The sequence below is a fragment of the Typopeltis vanoorti genome, chromosome 3 (genome assembly GCF_054136105.1).
Source record: "Typopeltis vanoorti isolate ZY-2024b chromosome 3, IOZ_Tvanoo_1.0, whole genome shotgun sequence".
NCBI classification, from domain to species: Eukaryota; Metazoa; Arthropoda; class Arachnida; order Uropygi; family Thelyphonidae; genus Typopeltis; species Typopeltis vanoorti.
The window spans coordinates 113,488,705-113,508,593 of NC_143551.1; the positions used below are offsets into that span (position 1 = coordinate 113,488,705).

Below are 19,889 nucleotides of genomic sequence, written 5' to 3' on the forward strand. Positions count from 1 at the left end.
AAACTCCCCATAAATTGTGCTATCTATTATGCAAGGCATTTAAAAATTGGATCAAATTTTGTATGTTAAGCTGGAAACATTTGGAACCTACCTCATGTATACTGCAATCTACAAAGAAACACATACACACAAACATGCAAAACATTAATCTTTGCATCCTCTCTGAAATTTTAGATATTTTTTCCCTTTGGGGCTTTACTTTCCTCCACCACCTCAAACATTGAAAGATGCAATCATTTACCATCAGTCATTTCATGATTATTGTCACCTTCACCTCTTTTCTTGCTTTTTAACCTGTTATTTATTATATTCTTGTTAATTCCATGGGTTGAAAGTTGTTTATTTGGGTTTAATTACTTCAGTTTTCTCATAGTTTTAATCATGACTGATAATTCTTGCCATTATGAGTCTCTGACTCTATGGAAATCAAATCTTAATAATAATAATTATTATTAAGATTTGTAAATTAACATTTACAAATCTTTAGATTTGTAAATGTTAATTTAATTTTGATTTTTTTAAAATTTTATAATGTTAATTAAATTACAGGCAAACCCGAACTTACAAACATAATGTTTGTAAGTTGCCGTAATAATTTTGCCGTCGATATAAATAATTTTATAATTTTTAATTAAATAATTTTTTGCCTCCTTATAAAAATAATTTTGCCATTGCTCCGAAGGAAGTGGCGGTGCTTGACGTAATGGTGAACATCGAACGGGGAATCGGTCGCTTACCGTCGGAGATAGCTAACAACATCAGACTTGACATAGCCAACATCCTCGCGCATTCTTTGCCGCCAAAAAGTAATTTATCATATGCCCAACGTACAGCTCTCCTGAAACTACGTAAAGAAAAAAGTATCGTCATCACCAGAGCAGATAAGGGTAATGCCACAGTTGTTCTTAATACCAGTGAATACAATCATAAAATGAACATTATCCTCAGCGATCGTGCTACCTACATCCCGCTAGAACACAACCCCACAAAAACACAAGCTAAGAAACTAAAAATCTTACTCAAAAAAGTATCTTCCTGGCCCCCTGACATCACGAAAAAACTTAAACCTTTCCGCTCCCATCTCCCCCGAATATACGGTTTACCAAAAATCCACAAACCCAATTCCCCACTCAGGCCTATAGTAGATGCCACCAATGCACCTTGCAATAGACTATCTAAACAGCTGGCCAACTCTCTGATCCCCCTTCCTATATAAAAAACTCGACCCACTTTAAAGCCCTCACAGAAAATTTAACCTTGAATAAGACAGACATATTGGTAAGCTTTGATATCTCCTCTTTGTTTACCAATATTCCCTTAATTGACACCTTATCTCTCTTAGAAAACGTTTTTCCCTCTGACATCTTAGATCTCTTTTCCTTTGCCATTAACTCTGGGTATTTCTCTTGGAACAACAAACTCTACAAGCAGATAGAGGGAACTGCCATGGGTTCACCCCCTCTCACCCCCCCTTGTCAATTTCTATATGGAAGATTTCGAAAAACGAGCCATAGACTCAGCCCCACTCAAACCCTCTATCTGGCTAAGATATGTAGATGATGTGTTCTCTATTTGGCCTCATGGCCCAGACAAGTTAGACTCCTTCCTCAGTCATCTCAATAGTCTACATCCAAGAATCCAGTTCACTATGGAAAAGGAAAAGAACAATTGTTTACCCTTCCTAGACACCTTAGTCACACGCCTGCCTAATGATACACTTACCTTCACCGTATACAGAAAACCCACACACACACACAGGCAGATACATTCACAAACTCTCCCATCACCACCCCTCTCAACAATATGGCATTATTAAAACCCTTACCAAGAGAGCCCACAATCTTTGTTCCAGTGGAACCACCCTCACTACTGAGCTTAACCACATACACAGAACTTTCCTCTCCAATGGCTACAGCGATCACAGTATCAAAAAAATAATCAACTCCTCCCCCATTCCCCATCCTTCTCGTCAACAAGATTTTAAAAATGCCATCACCATACCCTACATCCGTGGCGCATCCGAAAAAATAGCCAAGATACTAAAAAAGTACAACCTACACACAGCATATAAGCCCCACCGCAAACTTGCTACCCTTATCCGTTCTACGAAAGATCAGCTCCCTTCTCTCTCTCTCTGCCTGGAGTTTACAAAGTACCCTGTTCCTGTAAGCTGGTGTACTTTGGACAGACAGGCAGATCAGCATCCATCCGTCTAGAGGAACACAAGTCGTACATCTTCAAACACAACTATGGCCATTCAGGCTTGGCTGACCATGTTTTGGACACCACCCACAGGGTAACATGGAAGAAAACCACCATGCTCCACCATAGCAAATTCAAGAAAGAGAGACTTTTCTTAGAAGCAGCAGCAGCTCTCAAAAACCAACCAAATCTCAATAAATATGGTTGCATTAAGCTTCCGAAGATTTGGGAAACACTCATCACCAGAGTTCCCACCTTACATTCCAAGCCACCTACTACTGCCCTTAGAGGGCGCTCTACCTAGATAGGACTTTAGTGTCACCCACGTGGTTGGGCTTAGTATTGTTTGTTATTTGTGTATATGTTACATTAATTGTTTTTGTAATCCCCATAGATGTCCTAGTGACTAGGACGAAATATAGGAAGTATTAAATTCTATTTTAATTCTTTTTGAGTGTTGTAAAAAATCCGTTAAGCCTCCAACATGAAAACATAAATGTGTTCATGAAAATGTGTTTGAAAGTTGAATTTTTGTAAGAATTCATTCTTTTCTTAAGATACTCTGCTAAACTTTTAATGCATTCCTGAGACAAATTATCTTACTACAAAGTTGCAAAAATTGTAGTCACAAAAAAGTTGCAAATTCTAAAATAATTTATGACAATTAATTACATTAATTAAATGCAATGTCCTTGTTTGGTTCCTTCATGGAAAGAGATAAAGTAATTAATATGAAAGTATTACTTATATTTTCACAATAACAGTTTATTGCAAAATTACTTAATATGAAAATAATAAAATTTTTTCACTTTCTTTTCATTTCTTTAGACATTTGTAGCAGGTCAACGCTATTTACATTTTGTGGTGTAAAAAAACTAAGCACTTTTTTTTTTTTTTACTTTGATTTGGAATTCAAATTGTTTAATTCATTCCATTTCTTAGATGCTGACACTATTTAGTTTTGTTTTGTTTTTTATAAATAACTGCAATCTGAACAGAGTTTACACTGTGAGTATAATCATAAATTTTGTGGTTACCTTATAAAATTGATGTAATTTTGTTAAAATGATTGACATTATTAATACAGCAGATTAAACAAGCAATTCAATATTTGTACATTGCTTAATTAAGCACCATTAAGTTTCTACTGGATCAATCAGTTTTTTCTTTTTTTTTTTTTTGGCAATTTTAGCACTTTCACAATCACTACTTCTCCATTTGTTTTCCATATTTCAAAAGTAATAAAAAAACAAAATGTGGTAAAAGAGAATGTTATATTTACATATAACATTCTCTTTTACCACCCTTGAAATACATGTGCAATATTAATGTGTGGAATATGTAAAGAATATTGAATATGGCATAGAAAGAAGAAGGAATTACCAAACTAAACATTTTCTGTTGTGCATCATAAAATATCGATGAACTCAAGCAACATAAAATGTTCATAAGAGTTTGGTTCTGCATTCATAAAATGAATTAGGAACCACAATTTATTAGTCTGTGTAATATTCGCAAATACGAATTGTTCATATCTTGAAAGTCCATAACTAGTGTTTCTATACTGTAATTTTCTATTCACTACACAAGTTTTTTTTAATGATATCAACAATTGTTAATTTGAATTAACTCAAGCACAGTCTTTATAATGCTGTATATGACAGAATTGCACAAGTTTGCAAAAAAAATTATTAAACTAAAAAACTAACCTTGACCAGTCTTTAGATAACTCTGACCAATCAACCATATTTTCATCTGTAGCATTGACACTATACACCCTGTAAAAATAAAATTTTGAAAATTGTAAGAATAGTCATAAAACTTAGCAGAATCCACAAACAGTTACGTTACAAATTCGTAATTTTTGAACATCTTAAAATAAAGCTAATTCAAAGTAAGTATCACCTTATTATTTAGAGAAATGTTAGAAACAAACTAATTCAAGATAAATCATGGCAGAACTTCATAATTCAAAGAAATACGAAAAAAAAAAAAAATATTCATTATCTATTTCTATACATGGCACATCAATACATCATGGAAACGAATTCAACTATTTGAGTATGATGTCAGTTTGATTCCGTATCAAAAGATATTTTGGAATGAAAACAGCAATATAAAACTTAAGTCAGTTCAAAGGTTAAATACATACTGACATTTACATTTTACAATTTACACACACACACTGTCTTTTTTGAGGCACAGTATGCAACATTTCAGCATACTAGTACCTTTATTAACAGTGACATACAGAGATGCAGCAGTACATTTAGAAAGTTATAATACTCAGTACTTTTTAAATGTTTACCTAGTATTCAAATAATCTCAGTTATTTAATGAAATTAATTTTTTTTTACTGCCTCTATTGTTAAGATATTTGCTATAAGAATTTTATTAAAATCTTCTCATACATTTTACTTATTTTTATATACTTATATAATAAATTTATGCCTAATATACTGCGTGTTATACACCTCATTTGCTGTTCTTTAGTTTCAAAACTATTATCATACTATGAGGTAAAAATATCAGTAAATAACTTTTTTAGTTTTCACGTCCTTTTGAGAAAGGGCACCTATTGTGTTACAAAAAAAAAAAGCAAAAACACTGTGTATATATATATCTATCTATCTATCTATATATATATATATAAAATTACAGCCTTCACCCACTGAAGGCCTCTCCCATTGCAAGAAGTTTTGGGTCTACTACTGACTGGGTCACCATGGGAGTAGTCCCATGGTGACCCAGTCCATAGTGTGGGAGAGTGTCACAAACATCCATGCCTACACAGGATTCAAACCCACAGCCTCTTAGCTGGAGAGCGGATACACTAACCACTCGGACAACCAGGCTGGCTATATATAAAATACAACATCAGGACGTTCTTCACCACACTTCCAAAAATCTGTTCTCTTATCAGCCATCAAAAACCTATTCATCACAACCTAAAATATCCAGGTGCATATAAATTATGGTGCGATTGCAATATCCCTTATTATGGACAAACCAAGAACTCTATTGAACAACGTATAGAGGAGCATAAGAGAGACATATCCTATAAAAGATCATGTGCAACTGCGTTGTCCAGTCATGTTCTTCTTTCAAACAATCCTAATGACGATCTCCAAAGTCACTCTGTTTGCTGGGATAAATCAGAAAATATTTTTCGCTGTGGTGATGAGTTCGAAAGAAAAATTGTAGAATCCAGGGAAATCATCCTGAATCCTGAACACTTAAACAGCAATTTAAGTTATAACATCCCAGATAGCCATACTGCAGTTATTCAATATTGGCGTTCACGAGAGCCTGCACGCACACACGCAATAAACAATAGCGCACCAGTTAGAACAACTTAAAAAATACAAAATTTTTTTTGTTTCAATTATGTTTTGTAATTTTTACCTGTAACTCCCAGTTTTTAGATACTTCAATGTTTATTACTATTCTCTTCCTTTAATGAATACCTGATGAAGGCTGTTATAAGCCAAAACTAGTTGTATTATCCTCATTAAACTTTATAAGTTATCTTGGTTTAAGTCATTAAATCTATTTTTTAAAAATGCATCACAACAACCAAGTAGAAGTCTATGATTACACACACACATATATATATATATATATGCACACACATAAAATACATACAGGCTTGACAAATTATGCAAAATTCTACTCACCAGGAATAAAAATATATTCGCCCAAGACTCATTCCCAGTTTTTTAATGGTCCTAATAAGTCAATAATAGTTTCATAAAACAATGTGCTATATCATTGTTGCACAATATTTCCTTTGAGTGAGAACCATTCCAAGAAGGAGAAATTTGTAAATAATAAGAATAGGAAGAACTATAAAAACATTGATTTTTTGAAAAATATAATTTGTTACATTCATTTTTGTTACCAAAATGGTCCTTTATATTATGCACATTCTTCTGTGTCTTCTTAAAGTTAAAAAAAAGATTTTGTTCAGAAAGTTATTTATTAAATAAAGAAAATATTCTGTTTGTCTCACCTTGCTAGTAAAATGAATAAAATTCTATATTTTTTTGCATGTGTAATCTGTGAAAGTTATTATAAAAAGAGAAGTTTCAGTTTAATCATTAGTTTTATTTACATAATGCCAATTATGTTGTAGGCTTAATGGAGTGAAACAGCACTGAGAAAGGATTAAAAATAATATTTAATTCTTCCAATATTTTGTTTGTCACAGCGGTATCTTCTGGAAGTGCAATATGAGGCACAACAGGCACAAAAAGGTAACAGAAGAGTAAATGAAACTCTTCTGTTCAGGTGAGGGTGCCCTCTGTAGGCACCTCTTGGTAGCCTGGGATGTAAACTAAGATTTCAGAGTATTAGTGTTTCCCACATTTTGGGAAGTTTTATGCAAACATATTAATTCAGAAATATTGGAAGCATTAAATATTATTTTTAATCCTTTCTCAGTGTTGTTTCACTCCATTAAGCCTCAAGCAGTTAAGCCTTAACACACAAATGCAGATTCTGTTTCATGTTATAATAAATTTAGTTTAATCCTTTATCCAAGTGTAAGCAAACAAAGTTTGCACCTGAAGTATCTTCAGGACTGAGGCAACTCATGGTAAAGGTGGACCGAGCTCTCATCACTCCTTGTCCCAGTATCTCCCATAATGCAAAGCACATCTTGCGGACATGTCTAATGCTATGCATTAAGGGAAGGATCACTACCCAGACTGGTTTCGATCTTTATTGAAAGTTCAAGTACAGGTCAAACTACAAAAACTCAGCGTTGTTCCCCCTCAGTAACAGGCTCACCCCACCACCAAACGGAGCCGCTCATTTGCTCGTATGTCATCTGACGGGGTAACAGCAACAGCCATGCCTAAGTTAACTTCATGGGCTACAGCATTGCCATTCATTACCACCCCCACCCAAGAACTGGGTGACAGCAACAGCCGAGCCTCAGTTAAAACTTCATGGGCTACAGTATTGCCATTCATCACCCAAGCTTCCAACTGGTTTCGACCTTTATTGAGGTCTCATTTATTGAGAAAGATGTTGGAAGTTTTATGTAACCAAGTGGAAAAAACTTCCAACATCTTTCTCTAAATCCAGAGTAATTTAATAATAAGGTGGTATACACCTTTTGACAACTCGTATAGGTAAATATGACTTCTCCATTGCTTCTGCCTTAGTATCACCACTTCTGGGTCTGGCTCCCACTGACGAGACCTCAATAAAGGTCGAAACCGGTCTTGGTAGTGGCCTTTCCCTTAATGCATAGCATTATACATATCCACAAGGAGATGTGCTTTGCATTATGGGAGATACTGGGACAAGGAGTGATGAGAACTTAGTCTGCCTTTATCACGAGTTGCCTTAGTCCTGAAGATACTTCAGGTGCAAACGTTGTTTGCTTACACTTAGATAAAGGATTAAACAAAATATATTATTGTCTAACCAATTGGAAAAACTTCCAACATCTGTTTCATGTTTTATATCATAAAATGGTAAAATGACAGTCTAGATCATAACCCCTGGATGTTTAGAAATTTTCATGCAAATGATGGTCATAACAAATAATCATAATTTCTATTTATGAATCTTTTTACAATTGTTTTTGTATGTTATGTTTTATTAGTTTTGGTTTTACAATAGCTCAGTGGAAGTGTGTGCATCTTGTGCCAGGCCACTTGAAGAATGGCTACCTAAGTTCAATTCTAGTCACCAACTAGAGGAACTTTTTCTATGCCTTTTTTTTTTTTTTTGACCAGTTCCTGAGTTAGTTGATTTCTGGCATGGGCAAGTGGTTTTGCTCTCCCAGAAACTAGGATTTTTCATCCCAGAAACTCAAAAAAACCTACACTATTTCAGACCGCAAAATATAGTGTTAGGATTAGAGACTATGAGATAGCAGCACTTGTCAATTGCCTCTCTTCACTGGATGGCATGTATAATTAGTGAGAGTCCCAGGCCAGCTATCTCTGATTGGCTACTAGTGGAGATTGAACTGTACGCTCAGTCTCCAAAAGTTAGTTAGGGCTAAATGACCTCATTACATGCTCATCTAGAAGACTGATGGGTGATTGACAACTGACAGAGAGGATGTTTGGCACCCCTATATGGAAATAAAATCTCCTTTGATTCCATGATGAGTCTGCCGACTCCATGGAGTATGTAATAATAATAATAATAATAAAAGGCATTAGTGGATTTATTTTATTTCATGGTTTTGTAACTATGTATAATCAATACTTGTGATGTGTCTGATAAGAAATTGATATTTATTTTATGTTAAAGAAAATGTAAAAGTATTTCAGACTAATGTAATTACCAGATATCTGATATAATAATTTCAATGGTTATTTATTGTAATTCATAACTGTTAAGTGTTGTGATATCTGACGTTCATTGTAAAAACATTATCTTTTTGCTAACAATGATCACATGTTAGTTATTACTAACTTCTCAATTGCTGCTTAGTTGAATGAGAGGTTCAACAAGCCAGCTTGGTTAGCATATCCACTATCCAGCCAAAAGGCTGCGGGTTTGAATCCTGCTGTGGGCATGGATGTTTGTGATTGCCTGTGACAATACTAGTGGTGGTTGGCAGTAGATGGCATTGGTGTAGATGATGAAGGTAGTTGTGGTTGGTGGAGATGGAGAGTTGTAGAGTAGATGCCCTCCCCTCGATGAATCTTTGGACTCCCTGGAGGTGTTACGTAATAATAAAATAGTTTACATGCTCATCTAGAAGACTGATGGGTGATTGACAGCTGACAGAGAGGATGTTTGGTACTGGGGGGTAATGAAGAAAATATTATTATCATTCAGGCCTCCATGGAGTCAAAAGACTCATCGTGGGAGGTCCTTTCTAAGAAACACAGGTCTATCAAGATTAATCGAGAGAGGTCCCTCCTAGGAAACACAAAGGAAATTTCATACTACTCCTTAAATGCATTGACATATGACATATGAAATTTCCTCCTGGGAAATTTCATACCACTCCTTAAATGCATTGACCATTCTCGCTTTCACCACTCCATCAGGCAATGCATTCCATGATTGACCGCCCTCCATGCAAAGAAACCACTCCTCATCCTCTTTCTCACAGTTTCCTTTCGTAACTTTCAGGGATGGCCCCCTTGTCAACACTCTTTCCCGATGTTCAACCAAGCGAAAGAATTCCCTGGTGTCAACCCTGTAACCACCTCTCAACAGTTTAAAAGTCTCAATCATATCACCTCTCCTTCTTCTATCCACCAAACTCTGCAATCCACATTCCCTCAGCCGATCCTCATAACTAACATTGTACAGTCCCGACACCATCTTTGTTATCCGCCTTTGTACCTTTCAACAGTTAATTTATCCCCTTCAAATCCTGGGGACCAGATCTGAGAACAATAGTCTAAGTGTGGTCTGATCAGAGTCTTATACAACGGAATGATAACCATTTTATCTCTTCAGGACAGTGTCCTTCTCATTATTGCAGCAATCCTCTGTGTTACCTTCGTCACCTTTGCAATATGTCCCCTAAATTAAAGGTTTCTATCAATCATCAACCCCAGATCTCTTGTCTCACCTACTTCCTCCAGTATAACTCCTCACATAGAGTATGCAGTGTCCCATCGATGTTTCCCAAACCTCAAGACCTTACATTTTGCTGCATTAAACTGACACATCCCATTCATTTGCCCATCTATCTAGCTTATTCAAATCCTCTTGCAGGGCTACCACAGCTGCACTATTACTAATAACCCTTCCCAGCTTCGCATCATCCGCAAACAACCTAATATCTCCTTGCAATCCACGGACAATGTCATTGATATAAAGATTAAACAATATAGGTCCCAGTTCTGAGCCCTGCGGAACCCCGCTTGTAACCTTCTGCCTCTTTGATATTGCTCCACCATACACAACTCTCTGATACCTATCGGACAGCCAATCCTAAATCCAGTTGACCAATCTGACATTCAGACCCATGTGCTGCAACTTGAATATCAGCTTATCATGTGGAACCCTGTCAAATGCCTTTGCTAAGTCTAGGAAAATAGCAGTATATGCCTTTCCTCATCTACTGCTCTTGTAACTTTATCATAAAAGGCTAGCATATTGCTAAAACAAGAGTGCCTCTTTACAAATCGATTTTGACTGTCACTGATAACATTACCCTCATCTACCCAATGCTGTATATGGTCCCTCACTACTTTCTCCAAGATCTTACTAACTACTGATGACACACAAACTGGCCTATAATTAGACACTTCCAGTCTGCTACCGCCCTTATGGAATGGCACTATCTTACCTTCCTTCCATTCCATGGGCACCTTTCCAGCGGCCAGACTTTCATTGAAAAGCCTGGTCAGTTGCTTAGCACATTCTCTCAAAACTCGTTGTGAAATACCATCCAGTTCCACAGCTTTACTAACATCCACAGTACTCAGTATGTGGAACACACTCTCCTCCTGCACCTCTAAACCTCGAACCAGCCCTATCCCTCTAGCATTAAAACTGACTCCTCTAGGATGAAATACTCCAATAAAGTGTTCATTGAACAATTCCACTATGTCCTCTGCATCAGTCACTCTATTCCCATTTTTATCCCTCAATGTCATTCTTCCACAGTCATTTCTCTTCCTACTGGCGACACAGCTAAAAAATTCCCTAGGATTTTCCTTGGATCTAACAGCCAATCTTTTCTCATATTCCAGTTTTGCCTTCCTTACCATACTAGTCACTCTTCTGGCCTGTGTCTTATATTCTTCATGCATCTTCTCTTCACCTGTCTCCTTATATCTCTTCCATAGCCTCTTTTTCGCTAGCTCAAAAGAAAGAATGAAAGTTTAAGAACATAGACCAGAGAATTTTGTTTTAAGAAGTTTTTTAGGACAACTTGACCATTGGAATATATTAATAGAGAATTCCAAAAAGGGAATGTTGGCAAAGTGAATCCTTAAACTGGAAAAGTGAACTGTCAACAAGCGAGCAGTAAAGAAAAGGAGATATTAAATAGATGTTCTATTTCAATGTTCGAAGAAATGTAAAATGGAAAGTTTTGTCTTCTGTCTCAAGGATGCCAGTGATATTATTTAATATTCTAGGAACATGTGAGGGAATTAGTGAAATCTGAAACTGTAAAGCGGCCTGAATGAAAAAGAAAAGCTCTACTTTGATGCAAAGTTTATAAAGTAGTAAAAGGAACTGTTTTTCTCTTGTAAAGAATTTATAATTTGTGCTTCTTGTAATAAAATTACCTCAGGTAAGAATATTTATATCCAGTGTCACAGTGAGAATGACTGGAACAATATATGCTAAATAAGGAAACACTGCATAGTGCCATGGAAGTTGGGAAGCTTTATTACTATTATTATTATCCAGGCCTCCATGGAGTCAAAAGACTCATAGTGAGAGGTCATTTTTAGGAAATACAAAGTCTATCATACCACTCCTTGAACCCATTAACCATCCCACTCCAACCACTCTCCCAGGCAATACATTCCAAGATTCAACCACCGTCCATGCAAAGAAACCACTCCTCACCCTCTTGCGCACAGCCTCCTTTCGTAACTTCCAGGGATGGCCTCTTGTCATCGCTCCTTCCCACCGTTCCACCAAGTGAAAGAACTCTCCAATGTCTACCCTGTAACTGCCACTCAACAGTTTAAAAGACTCGATCATATCACCTCTCCTTCTTCTATCCACCAAAATCTGCAGTCCACATTCCCTCAGTCGATCCTCATAACTCATATTGTACAGTCCTGAAATCATCTTTGTTATCTGGCTCTGTACCCTTTCCACAGTCAATTTATCCCCTTCAAATCCTGTGGACCAAATCTGAGAACAATAGTCTAAGTGTGGTCTGATCAGTGCCTTATACAACAGAATGATAACTCTTTTATCTCTGCAGATCAGCGTCCTTCTCAGTATTGCAGCAATCCTCTGAGTTACCCTAACCATCTTTGCAATATGCTTCCTGAATTTCAATTTTCTATCATATTTTGAGAATAGACTGAAAAAGAACTGACTCCAATGAACATTTATTATTTGTAGGAATTTGTTGTGAAAAACAAAATGTTCAGTCTAGTAGACTGGTTAAGTACATGTGAAGCAAACCATTAACAGAATTAGTTAGAAAGAGAGAGAGAGAGAATGAAGTTAACATTTAAAGCTAAAGGAGATTTCAAAGTATAGTTTTGATTTAGAAGGCTTTGGATCCAAATAGTTTTGTAATTATTAATTTAATTATATTAACCATGTACATAGTTTTATTTAGTTTCATTAAATATATTTTTTTTTTATTTGGTTTTCAGTCAATGATTTCCTGGATTCAAAAAATAAATGAAGTTAAAAAGTCATTGCACCAATCAGACTGAACTCTTGTAAATTTACGTAACACTTAGGATAAAAACAGTCTCTTTTCAGAAAGTATTAACATAACTGGTGAAGCTGGTAAGTATTTTAACAACTGACACAGCTGATATGATATGATATGATGATATTAACATGATGATTCTCAGTGATTTTTGCTATAATGTAATACGACCAATGAGAGGATAAACACACCTCATTTTATCTTATAAGAGCACTCAGTTGTACCACAAGATAACTGCAAAAAAGCAACATAAAATAGATTTGCAAAGGACAGCAGTAATTAGCTCATTTCTTTTCAGTGATGGAATATGCAGAATTTGTCCATTAACAGTGGATATTCAAACTTGGAAAGTTCAGAAAGAAGTAATTATTTTCTAAAAATATTTCACTATATTGATTCTAAACTGAATGATTTTCAATTGTTTTCTCAGTTGCCACTATGTCATATAGCATCACCGGTCCTGTCCATCCAATGATGTTTTGGAGCCAGTCAGAATACAGAAATGCACTAATATACTTATTTTCAGAAACCTATCAGTTTTATTTTATTGAGCTTTATAATATTGAAAATTTTCAAAGTTTACTTAAAATGGCAGAGAAGAAATTGTTGAATTTTTCCATAAAAGCAATTCAAGATATATTATAAGTGTTAGGAGCAAACATGAATTTTTTTCATTACAGATTGATAAACACACTAGTATACAAGTAGTTAACATTTCTGTTTCAACACTGATAGTTATAAGGTTTAAAATTAACCACAACATTAACAAAAACTTTATAAATCAACCTGATCCAAGAATAAGTACATGATTATGATATATTAGCGACAGATGAATGTGATTAATAAATAAATAAATACACTCAACAAATTCTGTTTTAGGATATTTGGCATTAGCTGAATATCCTGGAACAGAATTTATGCTAATTAATTTAAGTTTCCCTTCATAGTTTCTGTGAAAAGAATACTGTAATAAGCCAAAAACAAAACATCAACCAACATGCAATCAACTGTGCAGATGACACTAGTATGAAGAACATTGTGACTAAATCATGAATGCAGAATTACTCACCACTGTTCGCATTTCACTATACAATCATTAACTAGCCTTGTATAAGAATTCATACAGACTCAAGCAAAAATATAGTTTATTATATCAAAGACAAAAAAATCTGCTTTTGGAAACTTGCCCACTGAAAACTGGGTAATCAGTGGGAGGGTTTCAAAAGGCAGAGTTTTCTGGCTAATTGATGACTAACATCGAGACTTGTAGGTTCGCTAAAAGACACGGTTTTGTCAAAAAAAAAAAAAAAAAAAATCAGCTAATGCCTATTTGTCATTGTCCCTAAATCATTCTCTATCTTGATTTTAAGAATAACATTTTTCTGACAATCTTTCTGACCTTTCAAGTGATGATGATAACGCACTTTAGCTTTGAAGTTGCTCTGTCCATTTAAACAAGTTATCCCTTCTAATTAATCTGACAACAAATTCCATGTTTTCCTTTCATTGAAACTAAAAACCTACAGCTATTTCGAAAGTGAATAAAGGAAAGCCATGGTAGTAAAAGATAAAGGCAGTTATGAGAGGAAGATAGATCTCCTTTTATAGGATACTTCTACATAGCAAGAAATAAATGATAACCTTATTAAGGCAGAAATCAAGCAAGTAAATAAGCTCCATGATGAATCTGTAAGCTGAGATGATTACTATTTTATTTATTTATTTATTTTTTTACCTGGTCTCAAAACCTGCTCTAGAGAACAAACATGGAACTTTTTCAGCCATTTCAGGGTTTCAATAAGTTGGGTAGCGACCACACCAGGCAATGAAATTCATTTACCACCAATATATATTTATTGGTGATAAATGGGTTCATGGTTTGAACCCATTTACCAAATCATGAACCCATTGAGGCTATGGGTTCATGATTTGAACCCATAGCCTCCTCGCTGGAGAGTACATACACATTACTCGCTTGAAAGTTTTTTTACTTGGTTATACTATAAATTAAAAAAGCCATGAAATTATATTCTTGGTTTTGTCTTTTATCCAAGTGTAAGCAAAGGAAGTTTGCATGTGAAGTCACTTCACGACTGGGCTACTTGTATTATAGAGACTAGCGACCACATTAATTGCCTTGGTATCCCATGATGCAATGCACATATCCTTACGGACATGTATAATGCTATGCATTATGGGAAGGGCCACTACCAAGAATAGTTTCAACCTTTATTTGGGTCTTATCAGTGTGAGCCAGATCTAGAAGTGATACCAAGGATAAAGAAATGCAGAAGTCATATTTCTCATGTATAAGTAGTGAAAAGGTATTACAACTTATTATTAAAATACTCTGGATTAGAGAAAAATGATGAAAGTTTAATTGCCTACAGCAGGATTTTCAACCCACAGCCTGTTGGCTGAAAAGTGTGGTGAAGCATTGTCATTTCATTAAATATACAAGTAGATCAGTCGCAAAGAAATTTCAGGCACAGACTTTGTTTTCTTACACTTGAATAAAGGATTAAACCAGGAATATAATTTCTCGGCATCTTTAATTTACATTCTACCATATTTCCACATCAGATGTGTTCTGTCTTAATATACCAAGGTGATTAAGACAGAACACATCTGATGAATTTGATGCTTTCTTCAGAAATCAATCTTTTTTTCACTATGGGAAAATTTGTTTTTTTGCAATGCCCTTAAGTTTTCAGGAATGCATACAGAGCACATGACAAGGTATTATTATATCTTGTTCATAAAAAAAAAAAAAAAAATCTAACAAACATTTGAGAGAGCATTTTGAAAGAACAGATAGGTTGGTTGTTAATTACATTCTTAGTTGCAACACTGTTAACAGAGTTATGTTCAATGTTAAGCTTGCTAAATTATCATTGCTATTTGTAATACTTTTCTTTGATGTTTAAGAACAAACCTGCATATAAGAGCGATGTCATCCTCTCTGGTCCATTCTGTTCCTCCAGCCTCTTTCCAATTGAGGTAGTTTAGCCACTTAGTCCTGCACTGTTTTTCTGAACGTGTACCAACTCTTCCAGCAACAGATGCCCATGAGAGACCAGAAGATATCATTTCTCCTGGAAGAGCATTAGCAAGCTCATAAACTGCTTCTGCCAATCGTCTTTCTTCAGCAGGAAGCCACTTTCCTTGGAAGTGTAATATTTAAAAATTATGATTTTTTATATTTATTAAAACAGAAAAAAAGTAATACCATGTACCACTAGAGCAAAAATAAATAACTTATTTAGAATAAAAATAAAGTTGTGTCTGAAACTTTTTCAGAAACAACCTGATCAAGATAAACACATGAGAATTACATTTTTAAATTTGAGTACAGGGAATACATTTTATAACTACAGTAGACCAATCTAACTTCTCTCCTACTTAAAAAAGTAATTCTAGCTTAAACTAAATAAACAGATTTAAGCCATATGTATATATATACAGGTATCCCTTGCTTTACGTGGTTTTGCTTAACGCTGGATTTGATTAACGCAGTGAAATTAACTGTGACAATCCCCGCAATTATACACGGTAACAGTTTTAATTAATGTGCCTTTAAATTTACCACACAAAAACATGAAAGCCTCAAGGAGTGTTTCCAGGCAAAGAGAAAGAAAGTCATGAATGGAATATTTCACAGTTTAGAATCGCTTAAGCAGCAAGTAACGGATATGGATCCAGATGTTAATCAGAGAATGCTTGTTTGCCGAGGTCTAGAGAGTCATTTTGCTTGTTATCATAGAACACAAAAACATGAAAGCCTCGAGGAGTGTTTCCAGGCAAAGAGAAAGAAAGTCATGAACATGATGACGTCATTCCTCTCATGAGAAATAACTTAGCTTTCAAAGCTCTTTTGCTTTTCATGATCTGTGTGAGAATGTGAAAGTTTTATTTTTTCCACCAAATATGACATCATTGCTACAACCCATGGACATGGATGTCACTGCAACTTTCAAAGCCTATTTTCTTAAAAAGACATTCTCAAAGGCAGTAGAAACAACAACGGGAGAAAATACGATTATGCTCCAAGAATTTTGGAAAAATTTTAACATTAAACATGGAATTGAAAATATTCATGACTCGTGGGAGTAAGTGTCTTCTAGCAGCATGAGAGCTGTTTGGAAAAACCTCTTGCCAGAATGCGCTAATGACTTAGGGGATTTTTAAAATCCTGCGAACAACGTGGTTGAAGAAATCGTTGCAATTGATGAAGACCTTGGTTTTGATGGTGTTGATGCAGAAGATGTTAATTATTGGATTCAATTTCAAAAGATTTCAGTGACAAAGATCTTCTTGAAATTGAACAACAATGCACATATGAAGACAAAGAACAAACGGGATGTGAAGATGAGGTTCCAAAGGAGATAACACTCGATGAACTGGATGGAATATTTCACAGTTTAGAATCGCTTAAGCAGCAAGTAATGGATATGGATCCAGATGTTAATCAGAGAATGCTTGTTTGCCAAGGTCTAGAGAGTCATTTTGCTTGTTATCATAGAATTTATGCTGAAAAAAACAAACAAACTAAAACTGTTCAAATGGCTCTTGATAACAATTTTTGATAAAAAATTGCAGTAATAACTAATATAAGCATTTATTAAACATTTACTTTGCATTCATTTGTTATCTTTCTTAAAAGAGTACCACATAATGTAATACAGCTCCTAGGAGCTAAGTTCACATTATGGGTAAATACCAAGAATAGTGACCAGAGCTTGCTCCACCCTTATTATAAGTTGCCTCAGTTTGCACTACCAAATGGGTCAGGTGTTGCACTATCCAGGTATTTGCTTACTCTTGGAATCGCTGAACTTTATATAGTTTCTATATTCGGCATGAAACTCTTTGAGTTTCTTATTCGGCTAAGAAACAATATGGGATGTAATATCCCTTAACTTAAATAAGTTCATGTCACCGAATTGAAACCTTTGGCTCTTCATATAATTAATAATTTATTAGAATATCTTCTTGGCAATCCTCATAGAAGGGATGTAAGTTCTGTTCGCAACAAACTTGGTATTAACTAGGTCTACCTACTCAACTGATGAGACCTCAATAAAGGTTGAAACCGGTCTGGGTAGTGACATTCTCTCATAATGTAGAACAGTAATACAGCTCCTAGGAGCTAAGTTCACATTATGGGTAAATACCAAGAATAGTGATCGGAGCTTGCTCCACCCTTACTATGAGTTGCCTCAGTTTGCACTACTAAATGGGTCAGGTGTTGCACTATCCAGGTATTTGCTTATGCTTGGAATCGCCGAACTTTATATTATTATTATTATTTCCCAAGACCTCATGAAGTCAAAGACTCATCTGGGAGGTCCGTTTATCACACACACACATCATACCGTGTCTTAAACACACTCAAACTCCTTGCAGACACCACACTCTCAGGCAAGGCATTCCAATCATTCACAACCCTGCATGAAAAAACCTGCCTCTCACTTCCCTACTCACACCTTCTTTATACAGTTTCCAGGGATGACCTCGGGTTCTCCCCTTGATCTCCCACTATTCTCTGTAGAATTTCTCCACCATTGATCCTATAACAACCCCTTACCAACTTGTAGGTCTCCATCATATCTCCCCTCTTCCTCCTGTCCACCAGACTCTGCAAATTACATCTTCTCAATCTTTCCTCATACTCAACATTCCAGAGGTCAGAAACTACCTTAGTCAGTCGCCTTTGGACCCTTACCAACATCTCTTCATCCTTCTGAAAACCTGGTGACCAAATCTGGGCACAATAGTCCATGTGTGGGCTAATCAAAGCCTTATACAATGGAACAAGAATTGCCCTACTTCTGCACGTCAGTGTCCTCCGCATTTACTGAAATCAGCCGGAGTAAGAAGTATGAAGGTGTATACTTGTGAAGCAGTTGTTGCCACCATTAATGTATTGAGACTTTGCTGACTGTGTGATAATAGTAAAAACTGTTATTAAGAGATTTTGTGATATTGAACTCTATTAGAAATTAATTCAATGTTGTGAAAGCTGTAAGTTTGACAGCAGAATGATCATAGATTGAATCTATAAGATGTTGTGACCAGTATGCTAAGATATTTATATTATTTTCTTGTCAGAGTTGAGGTTAAGTGTATATTATATAACCCTGAATTAAATGTTTTGTTTTATTGATTTTAAATTTGTGTTTGCCTGAATCTTGTTTATTGCACCGTCCATAAAATTATCGGACCTAGTGGGAGCCTTAAAATTAAGAGATAAACTCGGCCTGTATAAGAAGTAAAGTTACTATAAAAAAATTAGTTATTGATTGGTTCCACTATATTCCAATAGACTAATCTAGATATAGAGTGGCACAGTCTAAAAATATAAATTTCTCTATATTAAAATTAGTAATCAACCAGCAACTATTTACTTGTTTAAAAACTAAGTTAAAACAAGATGGCGGATCGAATACAAGGAAGTAGGACGATCCAAAAGCATAAACTTTTGGATAAGTATTTCCATGATCAAATTTCTGTAGTTGTTATTAGCATTCTTATCTTTGCATGCATATGGAGAAGCAAGAGGACAACGTACTCTCATCATTATAATTTTTTTAATATCAGTATTATTTCCAGGTCTCCAGACAGTCAGAAAATCTATCGAGGGAACAAACATTGGAGTATTCACAATTTACCCTGGCAATGCATTCCATTCATCCATCAAAGAGAAAATATTCTCAATTCCTTATAATCACTGGATTTACATTTCTACAGATGGCCTCTCATTATTCCACAACTATTACCTATGCAATATTTCCCAGATATCTACCTGTGAGACTCTCACCAACATGTCTCAATCATGTCACCTCTTCTACCTTATCTGTCAAACTCTGCATGACACATTCCCTTAATCTATCATCATACTTAATATTTTAGCCTCAGATAGTCACTGGCTTCTGTGCACATACACACTTTCTCTCTCTCTCTCTCTCAACTGGCTATTCACAACATCAACTTTGTTTAATATGTCATCCATATTTAATTATTCTATAGATTCTCCTTGAGAATGTAGTTGATGCTTTCTTTCCATGTAATGACATTTTTGTGGTATCTTTTTATTGCTGATTTTTATATTTCATTTGATACAACTGTTATTCAGTTTTGGAAATAAATGCCATGACACATTTTGATGGAAATTCAGCAATTAAAAGGACAAATAAATTGAAAGACAAAACCCCTCAAAAACTGGTATTTATGATTCAACAGTTTTAATGAAATGGCAATGCTTCACCATACTTTTCAACCAACAGGATGTGGGTGGAATCCTGCTGTAGGCATGGATGTGTGAATGTCTTAAGGTAGC

General features: G+C 35.3%; 1 protein-coding gene across 4 annotated transcripts in view; it reads right to left on the minus strand.

The window, feature by feature from the left end:
• Positions 1 to 19,889, minus strand: part of LOC150108479 (cyclin-D-binding Myb-like transcription factor 1) — a 357,130-nt gene that overhangs the window by 89,209 nt on the left and 248,032 nt on the right. For all 4 annotated transcript variants that reach the window (XM_090415885.1, XM_090415883.1, XM_090415884.1 and 1 more), the window contains 2 exons: positions 15,486 to 15,714; positions 3,912 to 3,980 (listed from right to left, as the gene is read on the minus strand). In XM_090415885.1, coding sequence (XP_090272011.1) covers positions 3,912 to 3,980; positions 15,486 to 15,714 — 298 coding nt within the window. The remainder of the gene's footprint in view (positions 1 to 3,911; positions 3,981 to 15,485; positions 15,715 to 19,889) is intronic.